Below are 13126 nucleotides of genomic sequence, written 5' to 3' on the forward strand. Positions count from 1 at the left end.
GGGTGATATCCTGATATGCCATGTTTGGGCACCGCGCCTCCCTCCCAAATCTGGGCAGAAGCTCCCTGGGCTTGGGGAAGTAGGCACCAGGGCTTTGACAAGATGCTGGAGCCCTTCTGCCTCATTCCCAAAGCCAGGTGGGCTTTGGGAAGGTGGCCAGAGGGCTCTTGAACCCCACCAGAGCATCACACCTCCCTCCCTAAGCTGGGCAGGAGCTTCCTGGACTTTGGGAAGGGGGCACCAGGATTTAATAGTCTAATTTACTGAGAATATTTGGGAGACCAGCCTAGTCCCCCTAGTTCATTGATCACACACACACACACACACACACACACACACACTCTTCTTGATTTGCTCACTTTCTGTAGGTGGGGAGCTTGCATCTTTTGTTGTTTGCTTGAGTTGTGTGTTCTTTTCCTTCTAATGTTAACTGCCTCGTGAACAATAAACAAATGAAATAAAAATAAACAAATGAAATAGTGAGTCGTTTTGCAAAGCTTCTTGTAGGGCATCCTTACTACACTTTGACTGTCTCTTCACTGCTGCCGGAACCCCATTGGTGTAGAACTCCTGTTGCTGGGGTCACAGTTTCCTAGCAGTCAGTGAGAGGAGATTACTTTTCCTTCTTCCTCACTCTAGAACAGGCATAGGCAACCTCGACCCGCCAGATGTTTTGGGACTACAATTCTCATCATCCCTGACCACTAGTTCTGTTAGCTAGGGATCATGGGAGTTGTAGTCCCAAAACATCTGGTGGGCCGAGGTTGCCTATGCCTGCTCTAGAAGCTAGCAATTCCATTGCAGTAGTTGCCCCTTCTCAGAAATTGCCTTCCACAACTATAGCTAAACGTAGTGGGGGTTCAGGGGGTACTTGAGGGTATGCAGCACCCACACACCTTTTTGTTGTTGTTAAAAAGTGTGGCATTTACTGTAAAAACTTCATGGTATCTACTGGCACCTATTTTTCTAGAAAAAAAGCACTGGCTAAACATATAGATGCAGGAAGGAGGCCACGCCTCCTGGCCCCAGCTGAACATCACACCTCTTGAGCCCTAGGTATCTGTGAAGAAAGGAAGATGCTTTCAACAGTACATATGAAGACTTGCCCATTACAGACATCACACACCATGCCTAGATGTCATGGGGAAAGAGAGCACATCATCAGGGATGGGGCTAGGAATGAGGCTGTGGTTGTATAAATCTCCCAGGCACGGGGCATTGCGTGAAAAGAGCAGTCTCATTTCCCACACAGTTTTGTGATTTTATTTTTAATCGTTCTTTAGCAGCTGAGCAGCCTTCCTCTGTCCCACATGGCCGTTAGTAGCTCTCCTGTAACCCTTTAAAAATACCTGCAAGGCTCTCTTTCTCTCCCCACCCGCACCCCACTGCTGCCTTTCCCCAAGTAGCGCTTCACTGTTTGTGAATGTTTTCTGTATATTTGGTGCAGCACATATTTAAGAAGCTCTGCAAAAATCTCTGTAAATGGCTGTTTCTTTTAGCCTCTTTCTGTTGTTTCTCTCTGTAGTAACCCAGATGTGTCAGCATGGCTACAAGATAAGATAATAGTAGGATTTTGTGAAAGGTGAGCAAATTGCCTATTCTGTCAGTTCCCTGTGACTTAGAACACCCCAGGAAAATAGGAGGGGAAAGCTTTGCTGGAAAAAAACCCTAGCAAAACAGGTGAGCCATTTGGAGGCTTCCAGGTTAAAGAACCATTTGAAAGAGGGATGGTTGTTACCCAGAATTATAGACTGTGGGTTGTTATAGCCATCGGGTTTTTGGAAACATGGAAATACTCTTGACTTCCACTTACCATGTACAATACAAAAGGCCTTTCTTCTTTCTGTTGCCGCTTAGTCACCAGCAAGGATTGTTGTACTGCCTTGGGAGGTCCCTGCTAAAATTTATTTGAGGGCCTTGTGAATGAGTACCCAAATAAAAGCCTGACATTATTATCCACAAAAGGGTAAATCGTCCTGCATGACAAAAAGCATCTGTGCTCTTGCAGCTGTTTTGAAAAGAGAAACAGCTACTTTTCACAATTTCAGCAACATCTTCTATGTTAATCACGTACATTTTTTGAAGGCTGTGTGATGTTCTTGTGTGTGTGTGTGTATACACTGTTAGGTTGTGGGCAAACATAGCAGACGACACAGCGATTTCTCCAGAGCAGTTCTTTATTTGGACAGAACTGAACAGCAAACAGCTCAGCCGGCCTGCTTTTATAGGCAGCCGGCTGTCAACATTGTAGCAACAACAACCCAGGGTTTCCCACCTAAAATAACTGACGTGGACCTGAGTGAAAACTATCTACAGTATCCCCCTGCTGGCCCAGGGTGAGAACTTCAGTACATAACATAAACAGTGAGACACACACGAAACAAAAAGGGAAACAGGCTTTTTATTATTTCATTTATGTAAAATCTTGATACCTTGTCTTACCATCCATTAGGCTCCAAGAGGTGTCCGAATGCCAGTTGGCATCCATCTGTCTCAAGAGACAATGGAGGAACGAGCCTTTGGGATTGAAGTCAAACCGTCGGAGCCTGCTGTGGCTTTAGAGACCAGTATGGAAGAGACATGTTTTGTTGCAGCTGGGGCAGATGAAGGCTTTTAATTGTGCTGCTGCAGATGTACCATGATGGCAGTATGAAACAGATCAACTGTAAACCGTGTTAAAAACAAGCAATGCACGGCAGAAGCTTTTATTCAGTTTGTTTTCCTGCTGTAACAATGTTCTTTCTCCCAGGGGCAGAGCTAGGGGCCCTGGCACCTGGAGTGGCACACATGCCGTGCACCCAGGGGTGGGGCGATCCGCCCACAGGGCCGATTGGTGCGGCTGCACAATCCTCCCCAGGGGCCGATCTCAGTGTGGCACCGCGATCCTCCCCTACAGCGAGCCAGAGTAAGAGGGAGAGCTGCAGCTTTGCCGCTCGCTGCTTTGCCGCTCACCGGGCTTGGGGGAGTCCCAGGTGGGGGGGCACGCCAAATGTCAACCCCTTCAGGATGACACCCGGTGCCACCCTGCACCCCCTTCCTACAACCCTGCTCTCTCCAGGTATTACATTTGTGCAGGGAGAACGAGGTGTGTGTGCAAAGGGGCCTGCAGAATAGGAGAGAGGAGGAAGAAGTGTGGAAATAGTGGAGCAGGGGAGACAGAGACAGATGTTGGAGCAGGGAGACAGATGACATAAAGCAGAGGCTTTAGGTTTTCTTGAAGTCTGGATGATAAATCAACGTGTCTTGTAAAACAGCATTCGGTGAGCATCACAAAGTTCTGTGCTAGTTTGATGATATGTCTTTTTTTCTTGAGTGGAGAGTTGGGAAGGAAAACAGTACCAAATTTTTTACCTACACAGCAGCTTCTATGCACAAAGAAAATTGTTTATTTATTAAATTGGTATACCGCCCTTCACCCAAGGTTTATTTCTGTTAAAGCCTTTGATTTTTCCTTCCAGTGTTGACATGTGTTTTTTTTCCTTCTTCTTTTCAGATATCACAGTGAGTTTACTGTCCTTAGTTGTCACAGCATGTGGACTTGCTTTGTTTGGGGTGTCTCTGTTTGTGTCCTGGAAGCTGTGTTGGGTTCCTTGGCGAGAACGTGGCCTGCCTGGAAACAAAGACAAGCAAGAGTCCCTGAACTATACAGACACAGAGACCAATGACCACGAGTATAGCGAGGATTACTTGGGACAACCTACCACCTACCCCGACTCTTCCATGAAGATTAGCCACACGTCCCCTGACATCCCTTTGGACGCTAAGGCAGGGACCAAGGAAAACTGTGTGCATAATGTCCGGATGCATCGACAGATCACGGAGCCAACTCCTTCTGCACGGTCAGTAGCACCAGTAAGGAACAGAGTTGCCCCCAAAGTAAAAAAAGCTTTACTGTGCCAAAAAGTATCCCTTACCTAACAGGCTCCTTGGTCACCAAGGACTGCACAGGTGGAGGTTTGTGTTTGCTTTATCAAGTGCAGGAGCAGGATTCTTGATGGGGAAGGAAGAAGGCATCAGAGACTAATTTAGAGATAGCATTCCTAATCATGGGAGAGATGGGCAAACAATGCATCCCCTTGCCTTCATTCACCAGTTCCCATGAGCCTGAGAGGGGCCTTGTGAATAAAAGTACACTCTAAATACTTTTGAGTAAAGGCCTGGTTGTAATCGAGACAAAGGAGCCAGCAAACCGGTGTGGCTGGAGGATCAAACATAAAAGGCCAGAGGAAAGGGGAAGCCAAGGAAGAAAGGACCACTACAGTTTACTGTATTCAGAATGGGAATTAGGAGAAGGAACCAAGGGGATCACTTCATTTTCTCCAACCGCCTGAGGCTTGCCTGACCACCTTCCTCACACTGGGTCACAAACCAGCATCCTGTGTGAAGCAAAGGAGGCAGAGTCTCTTGGGTACCCCTTGACACTTTGTGGCTGTGTGTCAGTAAGTGTGTTGGTCTGCATTGGTATAGCTGGTGCTTCAGAAGATGGAAAACATCCCAAAGGATTGCAAGTCAGTAATTTGTCCACACTATGCCATCCCATTTATTGTTGTTTGGCACATCCTCTTCCTCCTTTTTACAAAAAAGGGGAGGGTAAATGCATTTCAGGGTGTTTTCATAATGTGGGTAAAAGTCATGTAATTTCAGTACAATTTTAGAACTCGTGAAATCATCCATCACACCTTTCTTCCTTGTATACAGTTTTGGCTACAACTTGGGACTCAGCGATACAGCTGCAAATAAAACATTTTAGGTGTGTTTTAAGTGCAATACACAATGTGACACTAGATGGCGATGATGAGCCTTTTGGAAAATTCAATGTACTCTATTTTTAAAAACGCTTTAAAAAGTAGCATTTTCAGAACAGTTTTTATATGTGTGTAGATCAGTGTTTCCCAACCTTGTGCCTCCAGCTGTTTTTGAACTACAACTCCCATCATCCCTGACTAGCAAGACCAGTGGCAAGGGATGATGGGAATTGTAGTCCAAAAACAGCTGGAGGCACAAGGTTGGGAAACACTGGTGTAGATTCCACCTTGATCTGAAAAGTGTTATAGATGTTTGGTTTGAGAAATCTATACAAACATTCTGACTCACCTGTTAGTTGTAAGCTTTTATACCATCATTATTTATGTTATTTTACCTGTATCAAAAAAATCCTATTCTCAATAAAAATAATAATAAAAAAAATAGCTGAGCATGCTGACTAAGCACTTGCCCCAAATAACAGGAACAGTTCAGGAACAGTTAAGCTTTTAGTAATATTGCAGAGAATTAGCGAGTCAGACTTGAATGGCATGTACTTTTGCAAATGTTGCCGTAGCAGCTGGACGTTTGCAGGCAACGTATAGAAAGAGCCCCCCATATTTTTTTGCTGTTTTATGAGCTAGACGTAATTGCCAGGTTGTTGAAAACCTATAGTAACTGAAGGGCTGCCTCAATTTAATCTTGCAAAGTATGTTCATTTTCACTTACCTCTGCAGCTGTGGGTGCTGATATAGCCCTGCAAAGAATTCAACAAAAATAGAACAGGTTAACAAAACACTTGCGAGAGTTTGAAATAGGAAGTGCTAGGTATTAGCCACAGCTTTGGTGGGATGGGTGGGAGGTGAAATCCCCAAGGGGGAAGACTGACTGAACAAAACTGCATGAAGAGGAGTGTATGTAAAATATGGGAGAGCTAATGATGGTGGGGCAGAGTCAACATAAAAAAGTGCTGAACTGTATCAGATCTATGACTAACCCAGTGCAGCTCAGTCTTGTTGACTGTGTCCAACCACCTCACAAGCAAGACATGATGAAGATAGCTTTCCTTTGCAGTTTGCCCCATCATCTGGTAAACAAAGGTATATTATCTCTCCAAACACATGGGGTGAAATTCCACATTGTGCTGATACGCATGATCTGCAAAAGCATTTTAGCTTGTGGGATGGAAAGACCTCCCTCTCCTCCCTGGCACACTGTTTGGGTTTTTTTTTTTCCTGACCTCCCTCCTGAGCCAGTTTTAAGGGGCAGATAGGGAGAGGAGAAGGGGAATCCCAATTGTGCAAGCAGACGTTCTTGCACAGGGCTTCTGCCAATGGGGCACCTTAGGCGGTCAATTTTTTATTACAGTGGTGCCTCGCAAGACAAAATTAATTCGTTCCGCGAGTTTTTTCGTCTTGCGATTTTTTCGTCTTGCGAAGCACGGATTTTGGAAAAGCTTCAAAAATCACCAAAGTCTTCAAAAACCTCAAAAAAGGCTACCACACTGTGTGCTATGAGTTGCTCCTCGAAGTGAATGCACGGTTTTAAGAAAAAGGAAACAAACTTGCAAGACAAAGAAAACAAACTTGCAAGACATTTTCGTCTTGCGAAGCAAGCCCATAGGGAAATCCGTCTTGCGAAGCAACTCAAAAAACGAAAAACTCTTTCGTTTTGCGAGTTTTTCGTCTTATGAGGCATTCGTCTTGCGATGTACCACTGTATCATAATGAATAGTAATTATTACACTCATCTACCATAAACTTGTCCCCGCCTTTCGAAAGCTATTAGTATCGTAGCTATACCACATCTTATGGTAATGAAAACCATAAGGTGCATTGAGTAGATAAATGCGTACCTGTTTATATTGCTGTGCACAGTAGTACCTTGGTACTTGAACAGCTTAGCTCCCAAACAAATTGGCTCCCACGCCTTGATATTTTAATGGTTTTGGGAGTCAAATGGACTCCTGGAACGGATTAAGTTCGAGAGCCAAGGTACCTCGGGGAGTAGCAAGGCACTTTTGACCTCTGGCGAGATTTAGAACAGATGAATGACCTATATAGGTGGAGCAACTGGAAGAACAGAACACAGCAGCAGCAGGGCATGAGATCCCATAGTCAGAAACTGAGTGTGAAAGCTGTGGTATCCACATAAATTGTTGAAGGGATCAAGGATGAATTAGATTAATATTTTGATCGAGAGGCAATGTAAAATTTGCTTCCAGCTAGGTTACAGTGAGAGGAACCATCAAGGGATAGTGGAAATTTCAAAGGGGGGAAAGCACCACCAACCTCTTACCTGTTGCCCAGGTGATGCAGGTGATTGGAAAGAGAGGATGCAGTCAAGTTAGAAGCATGATTGGTAAGAAGTACACAATGACTGATACAAGTTGCATGGATGAGTGGTGTGGTAGGGAAACTATATCAAAAATGTTCTTAATTGTCCAAAATCATGATTTCAGCTTTCATTTTTTTAAATTATTATTTTTTATTTCCTTTAACACTGTAGAGATGCTGTAATCCCACCTGTCTAATCCAGTCTGTTTTGTTGTTTTTATTCAAGGCATAATTCATTTCGAAGGCAGCTCAATCTCTCAAACCCAGACTTCAACATCCAGCAGATCCAAAAGCAGGAGCAGCTGACAGGGATTGGGCGCATCAAGCCAGAGCTGTATAAACAAAGATCGGTGGACACAGATGATGGGAGGAGGAACAATAGCAAATCTTGTGGGAAGCTCAACTTTATTGTGAAATACGATTGTGACTTGGAGCAACTGATAGTGAAGATTCACAAAGCTGTCAACTTGCCAGCAAAGGACTTCTCTGGGACTTCAGACCCCTATGTCAAGATCTACTTACTTCCAGATAGGAAAACAAAACACCAGACTAAAGTGCATAGAAAGACCCTAAACCCAGTGTTTGATGAAGTTTTTTTATTTCCTGTTCCTTACAATGATTTGAGCACGAGGAAACTCCACTTCTCTGTATATGACTTTGACCGATTCTCCAGGCATGACTTGATTGGCCAAGTGATAGTGGATAATTTTTTAGAGTTGTCAGACTTTCCCAGGGAGTGTAATCTTTGGAAGGATATTGAATATGTCACCAATGTAAGTATGACCCCCTCTTTTTATTTTGAGATTTTATTTTCTGCCTCTTTGCATTGTTGCCCAGCTTATCTGCTGTCAAAGTGGTTGATTTGTGATGAAAGTCACCCCTTATTGTATCTACCTGAAACTGACTTAGTCCAAAGACTACATTCTATATGGAGGAAATACTGTGGTGTTATATAAAAGCTTGTGCCTTTCCCCTGAATTTCATGCTTAAATATTATTTTCCTTGCTAATTTGATTTTCCATTTGCTTATATGATTTATCACAGAGAATTGATAACTTTTTAGAGATTGGTAGGCTCCTGTGTTCTGTTCTGATAAAAATTATTGCCTTACATTTTCCAGCTAGAATTCCAGTTACATTCCCAACCCCCATTGCTTTCCAAGAGGCATTCTTGATTCTGTAAGTTCAGTTTGATAGATACATTTCCATAATCTTTGGACAGCTCTGAAGACTTCACCAACCTAGGAGACTTCTTTCCTTGCAGGAAACTGCGCAGCAGAGCAGCAATGCTGATCCTAATAAATTGTATTTAGGGATAAGGGAGAAATTTGATTCAGTTCGCATTTAAAGGTGAACCTACGTAATTTGCTCTCTCCTAAACAATAGGTGAACTAAAGCACAGTCACTGCGTTTTAAACTCTCCTTGGGAGCATGGAGATTGGAACATGATGAGCTCCTCCCTTTAAAATTTACCACTACAGCACTGGAGAACCACATATTTGTCTCTTGACCGTGGAGTTGTAGAAAAATACAATATTTATTCATTATTACTTACTTCAACAGTTTATGTACTGCTTAACACCGTAGTCTTAAACTTTGCCCGATAGCATTTTGGCAGCTGGTGCAAACTTTTAAACCCTGGCGTTATATGCTGGTAGTATTCTGACCCCACCAGCAGTCAAGCCCAGGCTTCCTCAAACTCGGCCTTCCAGATGTTTTTTGAGACTACAATTCCCATCATCCCTGACCACTGGTCCTGCTAGCTAGGGATCATGGGAGTTGTAGGCCAAAAACATCTTCTAGAGGGCCGAGTTTGAGGAAGCCTGGTCTAGCCACAGCATTTTGTGAGGCTTTCATCTGCTGTACTCTCCATATAGTTTTCCTCTCCTCTCTTTACAAAGTATTGCACCAGCAGCTGTCTCATGAGGTTATTCACAAACAAGAGGAAGGAAAACATTTTAGGATAACATTGAAGCTCTGCCATCCTCAGCTGTTGAAGGTCTTCTGCTTCCTTGCTGCCCCTCATGCATGGAACTGTCATCATAATTCCACTTTTCCTACTTTCTGTCCTCGAAACCTACCTTTTCTGTGAAGCTGGGGAAGCCCGGCCAGATGGGCGGGGTATAAGTAATGAATTATTATTATTATTATTATTATTATTATTATTATTATTATTATTATTTACAAGCATCTATTCCTACTGTTGTTAAGCCTAAGGGAGCAATCTTAACCTCCCAAACCTCTGGTAAGACTATATGGAACAGTGTTGCCACCACTGCATACAGCGGTCAGGGCGGAAGCTTGATTGGGGGCGCTATTTTTATGACAGCAAACAGGCAGCAATCCATAGGCAATTACCCAGTCATTAAGCAAAGATTCGGCAGCCATAATGTACAAAGTTAAATTTGCATTAAATGAAATGATGCACTATGTACTTACTAGATGAGAGACTTCTGGTTTCAAACCATCAATCTGTTTCTCTCTTAAAATCCATGGCACTAATTCCACAATAGAAATAGTTATGGACCCTAAATTTTGAAACCTATAATCTCAGAAGGCCTTAAATATTCCTAACAGGCAAACATTTCTTCTTAACAGTTATGGGGCGGTTAACAATTTCACCAGCAGTAAAAACAACAAAACCAGATCCTTGCTGGTGAAAGCTGTATCATTGGATGCTACTGTGTCCATTTTATTTATTGATTTGTTTATTAAATTTATTTACCACCCTTCATCAGAGTATCTCAGGGCAGTTCACAGAATAAAATACAAGATAAAAACCACAAGTAAATAATTTAACAAAAGCAACAAAACTGGTTTCACAAATCAGAAAGTAGTTAATTTCCTCCAAGACACTATAATCTTATGAAGTCCACACACATTTTTATCTGGATACTTTTCAGGCTAACAGCAGAGCATCCGAATTAGTTACATGCAGAGCAGAATTTTAGCACATCTGTACATTCCATACACATTCTTCATTTTGTTGTTCAGATGGAAATTGGTTGAAAGTGATTTAACTTCGGATACACTGCCATTGATCTATTATGCTGTACCCTGGTTTGTACAAATTGATCAAGGGATTCTGGTATTTATTTTGATTGTGGGACATGCCCCCCCCCCCAAGTGCAAATGAGTTTCAGCAGGAGCCATAACCCAACTGGAAACTTCCTTGATGAAAAACTCAAGATTAACGACATTTTTACAGCACACTGTTTTCAAATTAAGATATTACAGCTTTATAGTCTTTGAATATTTGCAGTGTGATTCAGGCACTAAAGTTATGGACAGCTAACAATATAAACCAAGAACTCTTGCATATTTTAGTTATCGTTTCCCTATGTTTCCCTGAGGTTGTTCTCAAACACTGTAAATGCAACCTCAACTCCTTGTTCTGTACCCTCCAAAGCAGCATAAAATTCATTCTATCAAATATGTGGAATCTTGCCAGAGCTCATGAACCTTTCAACTGAGCTGTGTGATAAGGAAAACAGAACTGATTTATTATAGAAGACAGAAAACAAAACACATTTTGACCATAAAGGTAAAAGGTAAAGGTACCCCTGCCCGTACAGGCCAGTCTTGACAGACTCTGGGGTTGTGCGCCCATCTCACTCAAGAGGCCGGGGACCAGCGCTGTCCGGAGACACTTCCGGGTCACGTGGCCAGCGTGACAAAGCTGCATCTGGCGAGCCAGAGCAGCACACGGAAACACCGTTTACCTTCCCGCTAGTAAGCGGTCCCTATTTATCTACTTGCACCCGGGGGTGCTTTCGAACTGCTAGGTTGGCAGGCGCTAGGACTGAGCAGCGGGAGCGCACCCCGCCGCAGGGATTCGAACCGCCGACCTTTTGATCGGCAAGCCCTAGGCGCTGAGGCTTTTACCCACAGCTCCACCCGCGTCCTATTTTGGAGTATTTTGACCATACTCCACTCTAAATCTTGGCTGTTTCAAACTTCAAAAGGAAATGTATTTTATGTATTTTGACCCAAAATATATTTACCATATAACCAACTGCATTTTACTTCTGATTTGGGACTGGTGTTGGCATTATTTGGGTCAACACTTTCCGAGGGATTATTATCCATTTAAACATCTCCCCCCCCCAACCCTAGTCACCAGAAGGCAATGTAAATAGGCAAGTCTTGTCCTACCATGAAAAACTGAGGAGTTCCCATGACGAGTTAGGCCCCCACTTCAATGTTTATATGATCTCACCATGGAGATTAGATGTATTATTGCAATGCCCACAGGAAAAGACCGGCCATCCTGAGCCATTGTTACCCCCAAAAAAGGGGACCCTTTCAAGAGCAGCCCAATAATAGGTAACGGTAAAGGGACCCCTGACCATTAGGTCCAGTCTTGGACGACTCTGGGGTTGTGGCGCTCATCTCGCTTTATTGGCTGAGGGAGCCGGCGTACAGCTTCCGGGTAATGTGGCCAGCATGACTAAGCCGCTTCTAGCAAACCAGAGCAGCACACGGAAACGCCGTTTATCTTCCCGCTGGAGCGGTACCTATTTATCTACTTGCATTTTGACGCGCTTTTGAACTGCTAGGTTGGCAGGAGAAGGACCAAACAACAGGAGCTCACCCCGTCACGGGGATTCGAACCGCCGACCTTCTGATCAGCAAGCCCTAGGCTCTGGGTTTAACCCACAGCGCCACCCACGTGGCCTCCAGCAAATAGTGCAGATAACTCTTGGAAGGTGTATGGTGCAGTTTTACTGCTGAAGCTAATCCAGCTTCACCCTAAATGCTCCCCAGAAGCAGAGCCTGCCTGGGAGCTGTATGTACACTCTCCTGATCTCCTTAGAGGACAAACAGGTATCTAGGTGTAATTAATTAAACATAGTAAGCATGTCAAGGTAATCATAATCACAGAAAAATATTGGATTATCATTGTAATCAAACATTGGCAAAATCTTGAGTATCATTTTTTCCAGTTTATGTTTAGAATAAGTCCAGATGGAAGGACAAACCAGGATGCAGGGCCAAGGAGGAGTTTAGGAAATACAGCTGAATATGGGCGAGTTGATTTGAATCACTGATGAAAATTGGTTTCTTCTCTTGCTGATTTGAAAATGTACTTGGTTTAAATCAAGCTACCCTACTCAGGAGCAGCAACAAAAACCTGCATGGAATTAATAGCTCCTAGTTCCACAGCGTTATACCCTTATCCCTCTTCCGATCAAAGTAAAAGTTTCCTACATTGTCTGCAGCAGATTATTATATCATTTCAAAGATTGCTCTAATTCGAGACAATATCGTAATGTTGTCTGTGATTGCAAAAGATTATACCTAGAAGAAGAATCTGTCATTTCTCAGTGTATCTGCTCTCATAAGCTGATAATGAGGAGGAAAACCAGTCTAACAAAAAAGAAAAGAAAAACCAGGAAAGATAACAGTCCTTTCAATTCTGAGGTGCTCTGCTTCTTAAGACATTTTTTATTTTTTATTTTTTATTTTTGTAGCTGAGAACATGTATTTGATGCAGCACAAAACAGGTACAGCAATCACTGAAAACTTGAAACATATCATTGACTAATCCAGCAGGCTGATCTACAAGCCATATGTGCGCTGAGATTTCTGAGTGGCTCCTGCCCTGAAATAGTTTCCCAGGACAAGCTGCACTCAGTTTCATAGGGAAGTCATTTATCCAGCGATGCTTTGCGGGGAGGAGAGGAGCAATTTCTTCTGTTAGAAGAAATAAAGGGGGAAACATGAGGAGAAGGAAATGCATTCAGGCCCCTTGCAATTACCTAACTTGATTCTTTAATAATAATAAAAATGCATTACGTCACAGTCTTCTGACAAGCTCCTTCTCCTGTAGGACAGTTTTGTGAATTCAAATCTCCAGGGCCCGATGAGCTGCACCCAAGAGTATTAAAGGAGCTTTCAGGTGTAATCACAGAGCCTCTCTATAATCTATAATCTTTTAGAATTGTTGGAGAACAAGTGAGGTCCTTGCAGACTGGAGGCAGGCAAATGCTGACCTCATCTTCAAAAAAGACCCAGATAACAACTGACTGGTGAGCTTTACACTGA

General features: G+C 43.2%; 1 protein-coding gene across 5 annotated transcripts in view; it reads left to right on the forward strand.

Annotated features, from left to right (window-relative positions):
* Window positions 1-13126, forward strand: part of SYT9 (synaptotagmin 9) — a 92889-nt gene that overhangs the window by 46743 nt on the left and 33020 nt on the right. For all 5 annotated transcript variants that reach the window (XR_013836352.1, XR_013836353.1, XM_079967719.1 and 2 more), the window contains exons 2-3: window positions 3494-3839; window positions 7306-7852. Coding sequence is in view for 3 of the 5 variants with exons in the window: in XM_079967719.1 (XP_079823845.1) it covers window positions 3494-3839; window positions 7306-7852 (893 nt within the window). In the remaining 2 variants the exon portion in view is untranslated. The remainder of the gene's footprint in view (window positions 1-3493; window positions 3840-7305; window positions 7853-13126) is intronic.

The sequence above is a fragment of the Podarcis cretensis genome (assembly GCF_951804945.1).
Source record: "Podarcis cretensis genome assembly, chromosome: 1".
NCBI lineage: Eukaryota > Metazoa > Chordata > Lepidosauria > Squamata > Lacertidae > Podarcis > Podarcis cretensis.